The sequence below is a fragment of the Lissotriton helveticus genome, chromosome 5_1 (assembly GCF_964261635.1).
Source record: "Lissotriton helveticus chromosome 5_1, aLisHel1.1, whole genome shotgun sequence".
Lineage (NCBI taxonomy): Eukaryota > Metazoa > Chordata > Amphibia > Caudata > Salamandridae > Lissotriton > Lissotriton helveticus.
Window position 1 is genome coordinate 40,300,558 of NC_136065.1, and position 22,244 is coordinate 40,322,801.

General features: G+C 46.9%; 1 protein-coding gene across 1 annotated transcript in view; it reads left to right on the forward strand.

Annotated features, from left to right (window-relative positions):
• LOC144752932 (E3 ubiquitin-protein ligase TRIM39-like) overlaps positions 1-22,244 on the forward strand; it is a 331,687-nt gene that overhangs the window by 292,980 nt on the left and 16,463 nt on the right. The window contains exon 5 of the mRNA XM_078640749.1: positions 18,951-19,000. Coding sequence (XP_078496875.1) covers positions 18,951-19,000 — 50 coding nt within the window. The remainder of the gene's footprint in view (positions 1-18,950; positions 19,001-22,244) is intronic.

The window sequence follows — 22,244 nt, forward strand, 5'->3', positions numbered from 1 at the left end:
TCCAACTCTACCCTCCAAATCCACCCTCCAAATCCAAATCCACCCTCCAAATCCAGCCTTCAAATCCACCCTCCAAATCCAACTCCACCCTCCAAATCCACCCCCAAACTCCACCATACAACTCCACCCTCCAAATCCACCCCCAAACTCCACCATACAACTCCACCCTCCAAATCCACCATCCAACTCCACCATCATCCAAAAACACCATCCAACTCCAAATCCTACATCCAAATACATATCTACCATCCAACTCTACCCTCCAACTCCACCCTCCAGCTCCAACTCAACCCTCCAATTCCATCCTCCACCCTCCAACTCCACCCTCCAACTCCACTCGCAAAAACAACCCTCCAACTCCAGCCTCCAACTCCACCCTCCAACTCCAACACCACCCTCCAACTCCAACACCACCCTCCAACTCCAACACCACCCTCCAACTCCAACACCACCCTCCAACTCCAACACCACCCTCCAACTCCAACACCACCCTCCAACTCCACCCTCCAACTCCACCCTCCAACTCCACCCTCCAACTCCACCCTCCAACTCCACCCTCCAACTCCACCCTCCAACTCCACCCTCCAACTCCATCCTCCACCCTCCAACTCCATCCTCCACCCTCCAATTCCATCCTCCACCCTCCAACTCCACCCTCCAACTCCACTCGCAAAAACAACCCTCCAACTCCAGCCTCCAACTCCACCCTCCAACTCCAACACCACCCTCCAACTCCAACACCACCCTCCAACTCCAACACCACCCTCCAACTCCAACACCACCCTCCAACTCCAACACCACCCTCCAACTCCAACACCACCCTCCAACTCCAACACCACCCTCCAACTCCAACACCACCCTCCAACTCCAACACCACCCTCCAACTCCACCCTCCAACACCACCCTCCAACACCACCCTCCAACTCCACCCTCCAACTCCACCCTCCAACTCCACCCTCCAACTCCACCCTCCAACTCCAACTCCACCCTCCAAATCCACCCCCAAACTCCACCATACAACTCCACCCTCCAAATCCAACTCCAGCCTCCAAATCCAACTCCAGCCTCCAAATTCAGCCTCCAAATCCAACTCCAACCTCCAAATCCAACCACCGAATCCAAATCCAGCCTCCAAATCCAGCCTCCAAATCCAGCCTCCAACTCCAGCCTCCAAATCCAGCCTCCAACTCCACCCTCCAAATCCAACTTCAAAAAACAAATCCACTCCCAAACTCCACCATACAACTCCACCCTCCAACTCCACCCTCCAACTCCACCCTCCAACTCAACCCTCCAAATCCACCATCCAACTCCACCCTCCAAATCCACCCTCCAAATCCACCCTCCAAATCCACCTTCCAAATCCACTATCCAACTCCACCATCCAACTCCACCCTCCAAATCCACCATCCAACTCCAACTCCACCCTCAAACTTCACCATCCAACTCCACCATCCAACTCCCAAATACATATCTACCATCCAACTCTACCCTCCAACTCCACCCTCCAGCTCCAACTCCACCCTCCAACTCCAACTCCACCCTCCAACTCCACCCTCCACCTGCAAAAACAACCCTCCAACTCCAGCCTCCAACTCCAGCCTCCAACTCCAGCCTCCAACTCCAGCCTCCAACTCCACCCCAACTCCACCCCCAACTCCACCCCCCAACTCCACCCCCCAACTCCACCCTCCATCTCCACCCTCCATCTCCACCCTCCATCTCCACCCTCCATCTCCACCCTCCATCTCCACCCTCCAACTCCACCCCCCAACTCCACCCTCCAACTCCACCCTCCAACTCCACCCTCCAACTCCACCCTCCAACTCCACCCTCCAACTCCACCCTCCAACTCCACCCTCCAACTCCACCCTCCAACTCCACCCTCCAACTCCACCCTCCAACTCACCCCCCAACTCCAACCCCCCAACTCCACCCCCCAACTCCACCCCACCCTCCCAATTATCCCTCCAACTCCACCCTCCAACTCCACCCTCCAGCTCCACCCTCCAGCTCCACCCTCCAACTCCACCCTCCAACTCCACCCTCCATCTCCACCCTCCAACTCCACCTTCCAACTCCACCTTCCAACTCCACCTTCCAACTCCACCTTCCAACTCCACCTTCCAACTCCACCTTCCAACTCCCACCTTCCAACTCCACCTTCCAACTCCACCTTCCAACTCCACCTTCCAACTCCACCCTCCAACTCCACCCTCCAAATTATCCCTCCAACTCCACCCTCCAACTCTACCCTTCAACTCCACCCCCCAACTCCACCCCCAACTCCACCCCCAACTCCACCCCCCAACTCCACCCCCCAACTCCACCCACCAACGCCACCTCCACCCTCTCAATTATCCCTCCAACTCCACCCTCTAACTCCACCCTCTAACTCCACCCTCCAACTCCACCCTCCAACTCCACCCTCCAACTCCACCCTCCAACTCCACCCTCCAACTCCACCCTCCAACTCCACCCTCCAACTCCACCCTCCAACTCCACCTTCCAACTCCACCCTCCAACTCCACCCTCCCAATTACCCCTCCAACTCCACCCTCCAACTCCACCCTCCAACTCCACCCTCCAACTCTACCCTTCAACTCTACCCTTCAACTCTACCCTTCAACTCTACCCTTCAACTCTACCCTTCAACTCTACCCTTCAACTCTACCCTTCAACTCTACCCTTCAACTCTACCCTTCAACTCTACCCTTCAACTCCACCCTCCAAATCATCCCCCAACTCCACCCTTCAAATCATCCCCCAACTCCACCCTCCAACTCCACCTTCCAACTCCACCCACCAACTCCACCCCCCAACTCCACCCCCCAACTCCACCCACCAACTCCACCTCCACCCTCTCAATTATCCCTCCAACTCCACCCTCTAACTCCACCCTCTAACTCCACCCTCCAACTCCACCCTCCAACTCCACCCTCCAACTCCACCCTCCAACTCCACCCTCCAACTCCACCCTCCAACTCCACCCTCCAACTCCACCCTCCAACTCCACCCTCCAACTCCACCCTCCAACTCCACCCTCCAACTCCACCCTCCAACTCCACCCTCCAACTCCACCCTCCAACTCCACCTTCCAACTCCACCCTCCCAATTACCCCTCCAACTCCACCCTCCAACTCCACCCTCCAACTCCACCCTCCAACTCTACCCTTCAACTCTACCCTTCAACTCTACCCTTCAACTCTACCCTTCAACTCTACCCTTCAACTCTACCCTTCAACTCTACCCTTCAACTCTACCCTTCAACTCTACCCTTCAACTCTACCCTTCAACTCTACCCTTCAACTCTACCCTTCAACTCTACCCTTCAACTCTACCCTTCAACTCCACCCTCCAAATCATCCCCCCAACTCCACCCTTCAAATCATCCCCCAACTCCACCCTCCAACTCCACCTTCCAACTCCACCCACCAACTCCACCCACCAACTCCACCTTCAAACTCCACCTTCCAACTCCACCCTCCAACTCCACCCTCCAACTCCACCCTCCAACTCCACCCTCCAACTCCACCCTCCAACTCCACCCTCCAACTCCACCCTCCAACTCCACCCTCCAACTCCACCCTCCAACTCCACCCTCCAACTCCACCCTCCAACTCCACCCTCCAACTCCACCCTCCAACTCTACCCTTCAACTCCACCCTCCAACTCTACCCTTCAACTCTACCCTTCAACTCTACCCTTCAAATCATCCCTCCAACTCCACCCTCCAACTCCACCCTCCAACTCCACCCTCCAACTCCACCCTCCCAATTATTCCTCCAACTCCACCCTTCAACTCCACCCTTCAACTCTACCCTTCAACTCTACCCTTCAACTCTACCCTTCAACTCTACCCTTCAACTCTACCCTTCAACTCTACCCTTCAACTCTACCCTTCAACTCTACCCTTCAACTCTACCCTTCAACTCCACCCTCCAAATCATCCCCCCAACTCCACCCTTCAAATCATCCCCCAACTCCACCCTCCAACTCCACCTTCCAACTCCACCTTCCAACTCCACCTTCCAACTCCACCTTCCAACTCCACCTTCCAACTCCACCTTCCAACTCCACCTTCCAACTCCACCTTCCAACTCCACCTTCCAACTCCACCCTCCAACTCCACCCTCCAACTCCACCCTCCAACTCCACCCTCCAACTCCACCCTCCAACTCCACCCTCCAACTCCACCCTCCAACTCCACCCTCCAACTCCACCCTCCAAATTATCCCTCCAACTCCACCCTCCAACTCCACCCTCCAACTCCACCCTCCAACTCCACCCTCCAACTCCACCCTTCAAATCATCCTCCCAACTCCACCCTCCAAATCATCCTCCCAACTCCACCCTCCAACTCCACCCTCCAACTCCACCCTCCAACTCCACCCTCCAACTCCACCCTCCAACTCCACCCTCCAACTCCACCCTCCAACTCCAACTCTACCCTCCAAATCAGTGTTGTTTGTAATATCAATACATGTAAGTCACATAAATACAACACATATTGCATTACAAATGGTATAGGCGTCACATTTGTAAAAGTTATAACTATTAGCATTGTAAATGACAAAGCAATTATTTTCACTATTTTCCACAACAAAACATAAAAAAAATTGGTCTTTTACAATAGCAATAGCTCAAACTTTCCAAATGAGATACTTATTGCATTGCATTTTAACACCCTGTTAACTTCAGCTGATCTGATGCTCTCTTTCACCACACCTCCTTCTCTAACTCCGTTCTCTTCTCTTCTCCCGTGCTGATCTGCTGCTCTCTTCCACTCTGCCTCCTTCTCTAACTCACTGTTCTCTTCTCCTGTGCTAATCTGCTGCTCTCTTCCACCCACCTCCTTCTCTAACTCTCTGTTCTCTTCACCTGTGCTAATCTGCTGCTCGCTTCCACCCACCTCCTGCTGTAACTCCCTGTTCCCTTATGCTGTGCTGATTTGCTCCTCTCTTCCACCCACCTCCTTCTCTAACTCCCTGTTCTCTTCTCTTCTCCCGTGCTGATCTGCTGCTCTCTTCCGCTCTGCCTCCTTCTCTAACTCAGTGTTCTCTTCTCCTGTGCTAATCTGCTGCTCTCTTCCACCCCACCTCCTTCTTTAACTCCCTGTTCTCTTCTGCTGTGCAGATTTGCTCCTCTCTTCCACCCACCTCCTTCTCTAACTCCCTGTTCTCTTCTCTTCTCCCGTGCTGATCTGCTGCTCTCTTCCGCTCTGCCTCCTTCTCTAACTCACTGTTTTCTTCTCCTGTGCTAATCTGCTGCTCTCTTCCACCCCGCCTCCTTCTTTAACTCACTGTTTTCTTCTCCTGTGCTAAACTGCTGTTCTCTTCCACCTGCCTCTTTCTCTAACTCCCTGTTCTCTTCTCCTGTGCTAATCTGCTGCTCTCTTCCACCCCGCCTCCTTCTTTAACTCACTGTTTTCTTCTACTGTGCTAAACTGCTGTTCTCTTCCACCCGCCTCTTTCTCTAACTCCCTGTTCTCTTATCCTGTGCTGATCTGCTGCTCTCTTCCACCCACCTCCTTCTCCAACTCCCTAGTCTCTTCTCCCGAGCTGAACTAATGCTCTCTTCCAAATGCCTTCTTCTCGAGCTCCCAGTTCTCTTCTCTTCTCCTGTGCTAATCTGTTGCTATCTTATACCCGCCTCCCTCTTTAACTCCCTGTTCTCTTCTACTGTACTAATCTGCTGCTCTCTTCCACCCCACCTCCTTCTTTAACTCCCTGGTCTCTTCTCTTGTGCTGATCTGCTTCTCTCTTCCACCCCACCTCCTTCTTTAACTCCCTGGTCTCTTCTCTTCTCCTGTGCTGATCTGCTGCTCTCGTCCACCCCAAATCCTTCTTTAAATCCCGGTTTGCTTCTCTTCTCCTGTGCTGATCTGCTCCTCTCTTCCACCAAACATCCTCCTTTAACTCCCTGTTTTTTTCTCGTGTGCTGATCTGCTGTTCCTTTCCACAACCTCCTTCTCTAACTCCCTGTTCTCTTCTCACATGTGGATCTGCTGCTCTCTTCCTCCAGCATCATTCACTAACTCCCTATTCTCTTCTCCTGTGATAATCTTTAAGCTATCTTCCATCTGCCTAATTCTCTAACTCCCAGTTTTTTTCTCCCGTGCTGATCTGCTGTTCTTTTTCACCCGCCTCCTTCTCTAACTCCCTTTTCTCTTCTCCTGTGCTAAACTGCTGTTCTGTTTCACCCGCCTCCTTCTCTAACTGGTTTTTTCTCCTGTGCTGATCTGCTGTTCTCTTTCACCCGCCTCCTTCTCTAACTCCCTTTTCTCTTCGCTCGTGCTGATCTACTGTTCTCTTCCACCCCACCTCCTTCTCTAAATCCCTGTTCTCTTCTCTCGTGCTAATCTGCTGTTCTTTCACCCGCCTCCTTCTCTAACTCCCTGTTCTCTTCTCCTGTGCTAAACTGCTGTTCTGTTTCACCCGCCTCCTTCTCTAACTGGTTTTTTCTCCTGTGCTGATCTGCTGTTCTCTTTCACCCGCCTCCTTCTCTAACTCCCTTTTCTCTTCGCTCGTGCTGATCTACTGTTCTCTTCCACCCCACCTCCTTCTCTAAATCCCTGTTCTCTTCTCTCGTGCTAATCTGCTGTTCTTTCACCCGCCTCCTTCTCTAACTCCCTGTTCTCTTCTCCTGTGCTGATCTGCTGCTCTCTTCCACCCGCCTCCTTCTCAAACTCCCTTTTCTCTTCTCATGTGCTAAACTGCTGTTCTTTCACCCGCCCCCTTCTCTAACTCACTGTTCTCTTCTCATGTGCTAATATGTTGTTCTCTTTCACCCGCTTTCTTACTTAACTCACTGTTCTCTTCTCATGTGCTAATCTGCTGTTCTCTTACACCCAGCCTCCTTCTTTAACTCCCTTTTCTCTTCTCTTGTGCTGATCTGCTGTTCTCTTTCACCCGCCTCCTTCTCTAACTCCCTTTTCTCTTCTCTCGTGCTGATCTGCTGTTCTCTTCGACCCCAACTCCTTCTTTAAATCCCTGTTCTCTTCTCCTGTGCTGATCTGCTGTTCTCTTCCCCTAAACATCCTTCTTTAATTCCATGTTCTCTTCACCTGTGCTGATCTGCTGCTCTCTTCCACCCGCCTCCTTCTTTAACTCCATGTTCTGTTCTCCCGTGCTGATCTGCTGCTCTCTTCCATCCGCCTCCTTCTCTAACTCCCTTTTCTCTTCTCTGGTACTGATCTGCTGTTATCTTTCACCTCACCTCCGTCTCTAACTCCCTGTTCTCTTCTCCTCTACTGATTTGCTGTTTTTTACACCCCTTCCTTCTGCAACTCCCTGCTCTCTTCTCCTGTGCTGATCTGCTATTCTATTCCACCCGCCTCCTTCTTTAACTCACTGTTCTCTTCTGCTGTGCTAATCTGCTGCTCTCTTCCACCTCACCTCCTTCTCTAACTCCCTGTTCTCTTCTCTTCTCCTGTGCTGATCTGCTGCTCTCTTCCACACCACCTCCTTCTTTAACTCCCTGTTCTCTTTTGCTGTGCTGATCTGATGCTCTCTTCCACCCACCTCCTTCTCTAATTCCCTGTTCTCTTCTATTCTCCCCTACTAATCTACTGCTCTATTACACCGCCTCATTCTATAACTCCCTGTTCTCTTCTCTTCTCCTGTGCCGATCTGCTGTTCCCTTCCACTGCCTACTTCTCTAACTATCTGTTCTCTTCTCCTGTGCTGATCTGCTGCTCTCTTCCACCCGCCTCATTCTTTAACTCCGTTTTGTTCTCCCATCCTGATCTGCTGCTCTCTTCCACCCCGTCCCCTTCTCCAAAACTCTGGTCTCTTCTCTCGTGCTGATCTGCTGTTCCCTTCCACCGCCTACTTCTCCAACTCCCTGTTCTCTTCTCCTGTGCTGATCTGCTGATCTCTTCAACACGCATCCTTCTTTAACTCCCTGTTCTCTTATAATATGCTGATCTGCTGCTCTCTTCCACATACATCCGTCTGTAACCACACAATCGCATACATACAACCATGCATGCACACACATACAACAACACACATGCAACCAAACACACACAACCACACACATCTATCAATCGCCCTCACTCTATCTATCTATCGCCCTCACTCTATCTATCTATCGCCCTCACTCTATCTATCTATCGCCCTCACTCTATCTATCGCACAACAACAGCATCACTCAGGGGCACCACAGCATCACTCAGGGGCACCACAACATCACTATACGCTACCACAGCATCACTGAACGCCACAGCATCACTTGTCGCCACCACAACATCACTCAGCGCCACTACAGTATCAATCTGTGAAAACATTCAACAACAACTGGTTCAAATATGTTCTCTCAATGTTTCAAGCTTTATTACAAATGTCACAAAAAATGTTGATATTTCCTTTCTGTTCTTATATTTTAGTCACGATAAAATACACTGAACATAATCTTCACAAGTTATTTACAAAAGTTTAAGCTATTTCCATTATAAATTACAATAACTTTTATTTAAGTATTTCTTATTTAAAAAAACATTGTTATTTGTAAAATCAATACTTTTAAGTCACGTAAATACAAAACATGTTGCATTAAAAATGCTGTAGGTCACATTGTAAAAAAAAAAAAGTATTAGCATTGTAAATGACTGAGCTATACATTTCTTAATTTTCAAAAATAACGCAAATAACAAATTTGTCATGTACAGGACAAATAACTAAAGTTTCGTAATGCAAGACCTATTGCATTGCAAATGCTTGTTCCTCTTGAAGTCCCTTTGGCTCTTCCACCCATCAATTCGATCCTTTATTAGCTTAAATATTCCCACTGTCCATTTTATTGCTCTCATCTGATCGGCTCCTGTCCATCTCTCCTTCTCCTTCCTTTCTCTCTCTCAGAACCATTTTTCTCCCCCTACCAGATCCTTTCTACAACATGTCGTACATTTTATCATGTTAGGCTTGTATCTTCCTTTCTTAAACTCCCTTCCTGATACTTGTTTTACATTTAGCACTTTGGCTGGAGCTGAGAGCTGCCCTCTCTCTCTCACTCTCTATCTCCCTCCCTCCGAGCAGGGAGAGAGGAAAGAAAGATGGGGGCTGCGGGAGGAGGAAGTGCTGCATGGGAGCCACAGAAAGAGCCCCCGCTCCCTGAAAACAGCACCACATACCCCCCTGTCCCTCCCGGAAATCAGTGTAAAGAAGGTATTCCCTTGAGAATGATTACAACATAAGCTAAAACTTAGCCTCAAGAAAACAATCTATCTGTAAGTACTCATGTAAACACAAAAGTGAAAGAATAACAAATTTATTGTACTCAAGGTATGATTAAAAACAATTCATAAACACATTCTATACAAATTATGATACTAAAAGATGTATGCAACAACAACGGCACATGTATTGTGACCAGCACAAAACAGTAGACAGACAAAGATTTGTAAAACACACAAATGGTAAAATACAAGTTGTACATTAAAAGAAATCCTGGTTATAAACACCACTGTTTTATCACTGTAAATTTTTGGGATATAAACATTGATGGTGCAGGTTCTAATTGTACTATACAGGAGCGTCGACGCGTTTCGGTGGTTGTGGGTAAATGTGGTCCTCCTTTATCAAGACTTTCTTTGGTTGTCTGTCGAATTAAGGAATCTGTACAATTATCATAATAATGAGATCCTTGGGAGTCTTATTATTACCAATAATGCGACGTAATTGTAGCTAATGTTAATATTCGGATGGTTCTGTTAAAAACGATTATGATGGTAATCCTCCTGTGGGGATCGTTCTTCAGACTTCTCTTTTGGAGATATATTGGAAGACCTAGTATAGATTTCTAGTGACGATCCGCTACTGTGGGTTGCTCTTCATGGTTCTCTGCAGATATATGGATTATGCAGTGTCCTTGGGTTGGAAACTTGAAAGCGTTGTCGTGTGCCTGAATTACGAGGGCTCTCAGTTCTAGCTCGGTGGAGCGGTTATGTTAAGGAGCTCCTTACAGACAACCAAAGAAAGTCTTGATAAGGTAATCATACCTTGAGTACAATAAATTTGTTATTCTTTCACTTTTGTGTTTACATGAGTACTTACAGATAGATTGTTTTCTTGAGGCTAAGTTTTAGCTTATGTTGTAATCATTCTCAAGGGAATACCTTCTTTACACTGGTTTAACAACCTCACTTCCCTTGAAAGTTCCAAGGGGTTCCTCTCTCTCTTCAAACCTCCCGAAAATCACCCATCTGCAACACCAAAAGCGACCCAAAGGACATTCTCACCAAAAACCCCAGTCATAACGTGGAAAAATACAACTCCACCACACTGATTCCATCAAGCTCCGAGAGGGGAAAAAACATGTTTTGGAGATTTTCTTGCTCAACTAGCTTTCTTAGCAAACTTGCTGCGAAGTAAATAACACCCGGGGGACGAATGCCGAGAGTGGGGTGATAATTGCCAACGCAGATAGGACACACCAAGAGTTGCGTGGTCTGTGGCTCTGTGTATGTGTGTGTGGTTCTGTGTGTGGCTCTGTGTGTGTGTGTGTGTGGCTGTGTGTGTGTGGCTGTGTGTGTGTGTGTGTGTGTGTGCGTGTGTGTGTGTGCAAATGCAATACGTTTCGCATTTGCGAAAGATTAAGCTAATGGCATTGTAAATGACAATGCCATTTATTTCTCTGTTTTCAAAACCAACACATCAATAAAAAGTTTGTCATTTACAATGCCAATAGCTCTAACTTTTGCAAAGGCGAGACCGTTGCATTGTAAATGCTTGTTTTTAAATGGTGTAAAGGTCTATATGGGGGGGAAGCTGTGTTGTCTAGTTTGCCCGACCTACAAGTCTCAGAAGATCAGCAGGAGCCCCTGGAGTTCACCTTGGGGGAGGTGATAAGTGCAATATGCAAACTATCAGCGGGAAAGGCCCCGGGGCTTGATAAATTACCGGGGGATATCTTTAGACATCAACCTGAAATCTGGGGCCCCTATCTCCTTGTGGTATTTAACGCCATCTCGAGAGGCATGAAAGTTCCTAGTACTTGGCTGGGGGCAGAGATAGTCCCGATATTTAAGAAGGGGTCACCTCTGCTCCCAGTCAACTACAGGCCAATTAGCTTGATAGACGTACAACAAAAAATATTTGCAAGACTGGTCCTGGACCAATTGCTGACGTGGATGGAGGAACACGATGTATTGAGCCCCTTCCAGGCGGGATTCAGAAGGAATACGTCCACTATGGACCAAATTTTCCGACTGATCCTATTGTACTGGAAGACGGTGAAGGTAGAGGGTGGCAGCCTCTACATGGTCTTCATGGACCTTCGGTCCGCGTTTGACCTAGTTCCTAGTGGGAAATTGTGGGCTGTCCTTCATGATCTGGGCCTTCCACATCAGATTCTAGCACTGCTCATGAGATTACATGAGGGGAACTTTGCCCAGGTCCGTTGTGGCAAGAACGGGATGCTGTCACCAAGGTTCCCCGTTGACAGGGGGGTGAGACAGGGCTGTGTCTTAGCACCGACCCTGTTCTGCCTTTATGTCAACGGGGTAATCTCACATCTGGACAGCGTCCCCAACAATGATGCCCCAAGGCTGGCTGGTAGGAGGGTGCCGGCGATTATGTTCTTGGACGACACCCTCCTACTTTCCAAATCCCCCATGGGAAGCCAGAGGATACTGAATGGCTTTGGGGACTTTTGTCGCAGTAGAGGCCTTGAGATTAACGCCGACAAGACAAAATTCATGATTTTTAACCCGCCAGTGTTGACTCGCGCTAATCCATCATTGGGCGATGTGTGCCTGGAAAGGGTCACGACTTTTCAGTACCTGGGTGTTACACTTCATGAAAATTTGTCATGGGGACCGCAAAAGGCGAAATCCCATATAAAACTTTCACAGCTGTCGGGTGCCATCTCAAAGTTTTCCAACTCTTCAAGCTTTAGGCCAGTGAGTCCTGCCCTGGAGATTTATAAGACGCAAGCAAGGGCAGCTGCTCTATATGGAGGTGAGCTGTGGGGCCACTGTGCTGCCCCGGAAATCACAAAAGTTGAGTCTAAATTTGTAAGGTGATTATTATCGCTTCCCCAGAGTACCCCACTAACACCACTGAGGTTAGACTTGGGACTGACGCCCATTGCAGACGAGTTAACAGTAAAACCTCTAAGGTTCTGGCACAGACTATGGACCACTCCAGATCTCATAAATTACAGGGATGAACTCAAACAGATCCTGAGCCTTAACTGTGTGGGCAAAATTCCCTGGCTCGCGTTCATCAAGCGTGAACTTTTAAGTTTAGGACTACAGCCCATGTGGGAAGAGCCAGATAGGGCTTGTGGCAGGATTTCACGGAAAATGTTCACTAAAATCTACAAAGGGCAAAAGCTGGAACTTTTATCTACGGCACCTAATGCAGGCACCCTCACCAATTCCTTCTTTGAATTCAAAAATTCTTATTATTTCGAGGACTTCATGGATGTTGTCTTCCCGATTTTAGCTCGGAAACTTTTTATCCAATGGCGACATGGCACTTTACCCCTTAAGGCCGTCACATCCAAGTGGACGGCCCCCTCTAATAAGTCTTGCCCGGGCTGCAGCTGGAACTTAGAAGATGCACTCCATGTTCTCTTCTTTTGTCCAGCATACACAAAACCAAGAAAATATTGGCTGATACCATTGTGCAGAAACCTGGGTTTTAAACATTGCTTGGATGCTTTTAGAATTTTTAAAACCAGTACACTGAGCCCTATTGTTTTTGCACTTTCTAAATTTCTGCTAGCTATGTGGTGTAAGAGACGTAAATTAATAGAAATTGCTAGCCTTAAAGCTTTTAAACAAGTGTGCTGTATTTGATGCCATTTTTAATTAATTTTAATGTGGCATAGTTGAGTGGGTATTTTTGCCTGTATGAAAATATTGTCATGTGTATATAAATGAATTTTAAATGTTACCTGCCCTCCCTTCCCCTTTCTTCCCTTTTTCCTTTTATTGTGTACTCTTTTATGGCCAAATTGGCCGAAATAAAGAATTTTTTGAATTTGAATTTGAAATGGTGTAAATCCATTCACTAGCTGTTGAGAAAATAAAAAAGTAAAAGTTTTGATATATAGAAGCACGGTGGATCCGCAGACCCTACCGTCCACAAGCTTTACTCTAATTGGCTGTCAACACTCCAAACCAAGAAGTGTTGGCAGCCATCTTGTGACTCGATAGAACCGAGTCACAAGAAAACAGGGAAGTAAAGGTGAGAGAGGAAAAGGGGGTAGGTTAGAATCACCCTGACCACCTAGGCCTTCTCAGGGGGTCCCACAAGGACACCCAGGGCCAAAAAAAAGCATTTTTCTTTTTATTTCGGCGAAATTTGCGGTGGGTCTGTAAATCCCTCCAAAATAGTTTTTTAAAATGAAGAGTGGGCTCCCGCGCTTCATTTAATTGAGCGCCTGCTCTTATTTTTTAATATCATCATTATTATTACTGTAGTTGTTGTTGTTGTTATTGTTGTCGTCAGTTGTGGTGTTGTTGGTATCGTCGGTTGTGGTGTTGTTGTTATTGCATTCTACCAGCTCAGATCCTCACACACAAGGCCACCTACACATTTCCATCCAGGTGAATACCAGAGTAGCGTGTTACCCCTTCTCGAAAAGCTTCGGAGCGTTGTCAAGCTTATGAAGCGCTATACAGATGTAAACACAGCTACAATACACAGATCGTGTTATCGCTACTGTTACTCTCTGCAGCACAGAACTGTCTCTTGGCGCTGTGTTTCACGCTGGCGCGTGCACTTCACGTCACTTTCACTTGGTGAGCTCTCGTGACTTCCTGCTTCTGTACGGGACACATGCGCCCCGGGGTGCCTTAACATATGTAACAAGATTGAGGGTCCCTTTCTTCTTGTACTCAGGGGGAGTCCGTGTTCCGGACAGCCAAACTAATTACCCCTGCCTGCCCCCTGTGAACAGCCTGCACTAAAACAGTTTCCTCATACCATACCTGCCTGATTCCAGCATCCCCGCAGCACCCTAGCCTGCTACCTGTGAACAGCCTACATAAGAACAAACTCCTCCTTGCTTGCCTGCTTCCAGCTACCCCGCATGACCCTGCCTGCTCTCTGTGAACAGCCGGCACGAGAAAAGTCTCCTCCATACCTGCCTGTGTCCAGCCTCCCCGCACTGTCGGTGCCTTCTCCCTGTGAACACCATGTACTCAGGGTCACTTCCTTCCAGTCCTGCCTGTTTCTAGCATCCTTGCCTGCTCCCTGTGAACACCCTGCACTCAGGATCACTCCCCTTCAGACTTGCCTGTTCCCAGCATCTCAGCAGCGCACCTACCTGCTTCCTGTGGACTCCCTGCCCTCTGGATCACTCCCATCTAGTACATACATGCCTGGTTCAAGCATGCCTGCAGTAACCCTGCCTGCTCCCTGTAAAAATCCTATTTTCAGGGTTACTTCACACTGCTCTGCCTGCTGCCTGCAACCCTCACCGGTACCTGATCCCAGGCAGACCCTACCCATGAGCCTGCTCTCTGTGCAGCGTGAAGCCCTCATTCCCCACAGCTACTCCCACCCGCTGTGCCTGCTCCGCGCCTCCTCCCACCACCTCCCGCTCTCCGGCGCGCCGCCTCCCTGCCTGCGCCCTCCACAGGGACCTGAAACCCCACCTGTGCCACCTGCCTCCCTCCCTGCGCCCTCCACAGGGGCCTGAAACCCTGCCTGTGCCGCCAGCCTCCCTGCCTGCGCCCTCCACAGGGACCTGAAACCCTGCCTGTGCCGCCAGCCTCCTTAGAGCCAGGCCTCGGTTGGACTGGACTGGAGGACCGAGGCCTGAACCCCACCTGGGAGAGGCAGGCAGAGCGGGGGAAGCAATGCGTGATGGACGCCCTCAAGGAGCCGAACGCCCCCAAGGGCTCACCCAGCACAGACATGCTCTTCGCCCTCCACAGACATGCTCTTCGCCCTGCACAGACATGCTCTTCGCCCTGCACAGACATGCTCTTCGCCCTGCACAGACATGCTCTTCGCCCTGCACAGACATGCTCTTCGCCCTGCACAGACATGCTCTTCGCCCTGCACAGACATGGGCTTCGCCCTGCACAGACATGGGCTTCGCCCAGCACAGACATGCTCTTTGCCCTGCGGGCCCAAAGCAAAGCCCTGCGGAAAGGTACCAGAAACATATTGTCAGTGTCAGCGAAAGGTGTCCGGGGGTGTTAGGTGCGGCGGTGCGCGGGAGCGGGTGTATGTCAACATATAGCTAAGGTGCGTGTTTCATCAGATTGTGCAATATGTGTAAATATTTTCACCGTTACGGCACCCACACATTTATAGAAATAATAATTTTGGATTGGAAAAAAACAAAGCATTTTTAATGCAGATTCATGTATCGCCTTTGTATCTGGTGAGCACCGAAACTAGAATTATCTGGCAAATGGGTACTGTTTGTTTTATAAAACTTTTCATTTCACATCTGTTACACATGCCTGTAACACCATGGCCTTTTTTCAATTTTAATTTTTTTATATTGTTGCTGAATCTATAACTTTCTTAATAAAATTCTCCGAAATATAAACATGTAATAAACAAATAAGTTAAAAGTCTAGGTAACACAATTACTAAATTCATGTACAAATAGAGGCAAATTTATACATTAATAATTGCAAATAACTGAGTAGGGAATATGGTTAAGGGAGCAAAGTGAAGTGCTCTGAAGTTTTCTGGAAATGTGTAGCGCTTTTTAAAACATCTAAAAAAAATATGTCCACAATATGTGAAACAAAAATATTAACCTCACACATAAATCCAGACAGGCCCTTACTTTGGCTCGGTATTTTATAGTATTTGTTGTAGGATTCAGGTACACTAAACTCAGGCACGTTATAGTTAGTTCAAAAACCTTTGGAATTCACTGAAAAAAACATAGGTTTCAGGCACGTTATAGTTAGAAATTAGCATTTCTAAAACCTTTGAAATTCACTGAAAAAACCATAGGTTTCAGGCACGTTATAGTTAAGACATTTCATTCGTACAAAACCATATAAATTCCAGCGTTATAGTTAGTTCAGCTAACTATAACTCGCACCCCCACAATGCACTGCTGATGACATCACATATTACATCATTCATGACATTACTGATGACATCTTCCAGTGACTGTGTGCTTCTGTAAAGTTTAAATATGCTTTATCTAAATAAATTCCAAGGTGTACCGAGAAATTAATGGGTGTATGAGTGTCTGTATGGATGATTTTGTGGGTGTGCGAGTGACTGTATGAGTGAGCGATTAAACATGTGTTACTGAATGCATGGGTTAGTGACTAAACAGTGCGAATCTTTGTATCAGTGTGTAATTTGGTGTGTAAGTGTGTGTATGCGTTGATGAGTAGCTACATGAATGTTTATATCCGTTATTGTTTGGTTACCTGAGTATTTGTATGGGTTCCTCAGTGTATGTGTGGGTGGGAAGTTTGTGACTCTGCAGAGATGTTTGAGTGGCTAATACAATGGGTATATGGGTTCAAGACTGTATAAGGAAACAGCTGTATGGGTGGGTGAGTGAGTGTATGGGTGTGTTGTGAGTGAATGGATGACTTAGTGGTAAATGTGCGAGTAACTACATAGGTAAAAGACAGTATATTTCAGTAATGGTGTATTTAAATAAGTATATGTGAGAGTAAGTGATTGTGGGGGTAAATATGAGAGGTACCCCTTAACTAAACATCAAGGGAAATAGGGTTGTCTAACCAGTGAACTGAAGATATTCCCCTGAATGAGAATGATTAGGAGAAGCCAAAAAGGGGTCAAGGGAAAAACAATACCACAATACAAATATATATGAAGAATTCTTACAATTTATTGAAACATACAAATGTTAAAAGGAGAGAGGTCCCAAAGAATGGAGTCCACTCAGCAAAAATAAAACGATAAAAGGGAAGTTTCAATTTCGGCCAGCAAGATTGAATCACAAAGACAGAAAAAACAGTAAGACATACAATTTGTACAATACTTATTGTATATTCGGACTCTATTGTATACACCTAAGCTATATGTACTATGATACAATATGTCAACGAAGATGTCGAGATCCTGAATTATACTGTGTGTAGCGTTGACGCGTTTCGGTGGTTTTCCAAAATCTGTATTACTGGTCGTCCCGCAGAACCAGAGAAGCAGGCAGTCCATCGTAAAACAACAGAACCACATAACACGAGGACATGGTGCTAATGCCGCTGGTTCTACAATTTTAATATTGAATATACCCAGAGAAGTGAGCAGTCCTTAGCGGAACATTAGAGAAACGGAATCTAATCCTGCAAGGACAAGACTTAGGCGCCTCTGGATTTTAACTATGTAAAGACGACCAGTAATACAGATTTTAGGCACAACAACTCTGAACTCATCATATGCCTAGGTACCTTACTTACAGGAGTATGAAATTGGATATATTATCCAGAGAAACAACTCAACAGAATTGGCTTTCAAAAATTGAATAATATAGAAATATAACTTAAACACACGGACTTCAAGGACAATTATATAGACCCCTACACCACGACAGAAACCAAAAGGTGTCTTGATAAAGGTGGACAGTAATTTGGAAAACCACCGAAACGCGTCAACGCTACACACAGTATAATTCAGGATCTCGACATCTTCGCTGATATATTGTATCATAGTACATATAGCTTAGGTGTATACAATAGAGTCAGAATATACAATAAGTATTGTACAAATTTGATGTCTTACTGTTTTTTCTGTCTTTGTGATTCAATCTTGCTGGCCGAAATTGAAACTTCCCTTTTATTGTTTTATTTTTGCTGAGTGGACTCCAATCTTTGGGACCACTCTCCTTTTAACATTTGTATGTTTCAATAAATTGTAAAATTCTTCATATATATTTGTATTGTCGTATTGTTTTTCCCTTGACCCCTTTTTGGCTTCTCCTAATCATTCTCATTCAGGGGAATATCTTCAGTTCACAGAGTAAGTGATTGTGACAGTGGGTTTATGGATGAATGTGTACTTGTATGAGTGATTGTAGAAGAGAGTAAGTATGGATTAGTTTCTGTATGAATAAGTGAGTTGGTGTGTATTTAATTTAAGGTGAGTAAATGGGAGTGTGATTGATTCTTTGCATGACTGACTAGATGTGTGAGTAACTCCAGGTGAGTGGTGGTGTGTGAGCGTCTGTGTAGCTGTATGAGTGCGTATCATAGTGTTGTATTGATGAGTGACTGCATGTATGAGTGACTCTATGGGTGAATGACTGAATGTGTGTGTAGACCTGTAAACCAGTCAGTGTGTATGTAGTAACTGGTAATGGTGTGTGTAGGGTTTCGAAAATGGTAGTGTATATTTTAGAGTGGGTGTATGAAAGGTTACATTAGGGTGTGAGGAGATGTATCAGATTTTCACGTGGATGATGTAATCAGTGATATCATTTGATATGTCATCAGTGATGTCACTGACCATGTCATGAATGATGTAATGTGATGTCATCAGAAGTGCATTGCGGGGGTGCCAGTTATAGTTAGCTGAACTAACTATAACGCCGGAATTTATATGGTTTTGTACGAATGAAATGTCCTTCTAACTATAACGTGCCTGAAACCTATGGTTTTTCTGTGAATTTTTAAGTACATACACGAGACTCCACCAGGAGCAGATGCAACCTGTTAGTCAGCCCCCCTTTCACTGATCCAACGGACGCTCCTAGAAGACCCACGCTGAGGCACTCCGTGGCCTCACAAGAAGCGCACTGATATCACTGAGCTATTTGTCTTAGAACACCCACTTCCTATCAGAAGATATTGAAGGTACTTTTGGGTATCGTTAGAGCTTTGACAGTAGGGTATGAACAGTAACTCACACTGAGCACTAGTCCGCAGGTGCTGCTCTTAATAATGAATCTTATTTCAAATACAGGTCTTATGTGATGTTCATCCTTTGTTCCTGGAGCTGTCATTGCTCTTTAATACAAAGATGATGTATGTGTTATTACAGGTGTAATAATGTGAAGATTCAGAAGCCAGAGGCGGTGAAGAGTTATAAAGGTAAATATCATTGCGATGATTAGCTCTGAATATTACTGTTCATGAAAATGATATGGTATGGTGTGGTGTGGTATGGTATTGTATTGTGTGATATGGTATGGGATGGTGGGCTATGGTATGGTTTGGTGTGGTATGGCATGGGATGGTGTGGTGTGGTATGGTGTGGCATACAATGGTATGGTGTGATATGGTATAGTGAGGTGGGCAATGGTATGATGTGGTGTGCTTTGGTATGGTATGGTCTGGTGTGCTATGGTATGGTATGGTGTGGTGTGCTACGAAATGGTGTGGTGTGCTATGGTATGGTGTTGTGGGCTATGGTATGGTGTGGTTTAGTGTTGTGTGGGGTGGTATGGTGTGGTGTGCTACAAAATGGTATGTTGTGGGATGTTATGGTGGGATGGGATCAGATAGGATAGTGTGGACTGGTATGGTATGGAATGTTATGATGGTATGGTGGGTGTACTATAGGGTGAGATCATGGTATAATATGGTATAGTGGTATGGGATGGTTTGGTATGGTGGTAATGCATGGCATGGGATGGCATTATGTTATAGTGTGGTGTGCTTCGGTATGGGATGTTATGGGATGTTATGGTGGGATGGGGTTGGATGGGATGGTATGTAGGGTGTGGTGTACTATGGTATGGTGTAGTCTGGTGGGCTATGGTATGGGGTGGTGTGGTATGGTATACCCTGGTATGGTGTGGTGTGATGGGCTTTGGTGTGGCGTGCTGTGGTGTGGTATGCTATGGTATGGTGTGGTGTGCTACGGAATGGTATGGTATGTATGGTATGTTATGGGATGTTATGGTGGGATGGGATTGGATTGGATTGGACGGGATGGTGTGGACTGGTATGGAATGGAATGTTATGATGGTATGGTGGGTGTACTATAGGGTGAGATCATTGTATAGTATGGTATAGTGGTATGGGATGGTTTGGTATGCTGGTAATGGATCGAATAGGATGGCGATATGGTATGGTATGGTATGGTATTGTATGGTATTTAATGGAAACGTGCACTCACACCAGGGGACAGTTACGTGAGTTGTCCCTAAACTTTGTATTTTCAAGATTTTTCTAGATTTCTACTAATCTCCATTCTGTATATGTGCTGCAGCATTTCCTTTGTTTAAATCAATCTTCCCCTTGGACATTCATGCTAAGTTTATCGGAAATTCAGATGCGGTAATTTCACACCTCACATTAATTAGTTTATTTATTTATGGGTTTTATATAGCGCCTAAATCACCCCCAAAGGGGTATCTCTGCGCTTTGAACCGTGCTGCTGGACAGGCTGACGAGCATTATCAGAACAGAGCAGTCTTAAGAAGCTTTCTAAATCAGAGATAGTCAGGACATTGTCTGAGGTAAATGGGGAGTTGATTCCAATAAATTGGAGCGAGGTAGGAAAAGGATTTCCCGCCTAACCTTGATTTGCTGATCCGTGGGACCAAGAGAAGCGATTTGGTTCTTGACCGGAGGGTTCTAGAAGGGACATAATGATTACGTTTCTCGGCGATGTAGAGGGGGCCATTGTTATACAAGGCCTTGTGGACGGTGCAGCAGATTTAGAATTTAACCCGCTTGCGCACTGGAAGCCAATGATGCTGTTGAAGGAGAGGAAGGGAGGCAGTTTTCTGGGGGGCATTCGAGACAAGGCGCGCTGCGGTGTTCTGAACCACCTGCAATCTGTTAAGCGAGGACTCATGGGCGGAGACCGGGCGAGCTTTGCAGTAGTCTAAGTGGCTTACTACCATTGTCTGAATGAGGGGTTTACGAGTAGCATCTGGGAGAAAAGGAAAAACTCGCCCTAACAAACCCAGCACATAGAAGCAGGCGCCGGCAGTATAAGCGGCACGCTCCTTCATGGTCAAGGCCCGGTCTAGGCGAATAACCAGGTTTTTAACAAGGACCTTAGGGGCAGGGGGGTGCCGAGGGCTACCGGCCACCAGTCTGGTGTCCACAGCATAGATGCCTCTCCGCAGAGCATAATCTCCATCTTCCCTGAACAAAGGGGGTGGATTTATTAAATAAGAGGAGCTGTGTGTTGTCAACAATGCAGATGAAATAGGCGTAAAGCCACAGGCCCGGAGGGGTTGGCCAAGGGAGCAACATAGATGTTGAATAAAGTGGGGCTTAAACATGAGCCCTGGGGAACTCCGTTGGTCAGTTTCATTGTCTTTGACCGAAAAGGGCCTGAACTGATGGTCTGAGAAATGGAGGACAGGAAGCTCGTCATCCACTGAAGAGCAGGTCCTCTGAGTCCAATCTCCTGAGCAGGATCTGGTGGGAGACCGTGTTGAACGATGATACGGTTATGATACTGCTAGGCTTGACAACTGCGAGTAACTCAGTTACTGCAGTATTCTGGGACAATCGAATGGAAAATTACCTCAGAATTTTGTATTTACCACACAACACATTCTATTTTCCAGAGTTTTAGCAGCAACAGGGACCTAGCACATGCATCTACAGGGACCCAACGCATGCATCTACAGTGAGCTAGGGCATGCACCTGCACTTACTTAATGCATGCACTCACACTAACCTAGCACATGCACCTACACTGACCTAGCGCATGCATCGCCAATGACCTAGCACATACACCTAAACTGACCTAACACATGAACCTACACTGATCTATTTCATGAACCTTCTCTGACCTCGATTGTGACCCTACACTGACCCAGCGCATGCATCTACTCTGGCCTAGTGCATAAACCTACAATGACCTAGTGCATACATCTACACTAACCTAGTGTATGCGCCTGCACTTACCTAGCACATGCACCTACACTGACCTAGGACATATCTGTACACTGACCTAGCGCATGCATCGACAATGACCTACACTGATCTAGTGCGTAAACCTACACTGACCTAGCACATGCACCTACACTAACCTAGCACATGGACCTACACTGATCTAGTTCATGAACCTACTCTGACCTCGATTGTGACCCCCCTACATTGACCTAGCACATGCATCTACACTGACCTAGTGCATGCACCTACACAGACATAACACATGCATCTACAGTGGCCTAGCGCATGCATCTACACTGACGTAGCATGTAGGCACTTACACTGACCTTGCGCATGCACCTACACTGACCTCTTGCACAGACACAGTTAATAGGATTTTCCCTCACAGTCTACACTCACACAATGCACTCACAGTTAGGCCTGTCACATCACGCACATATGCCCTCATGCCATGCACAAAACACACACAACA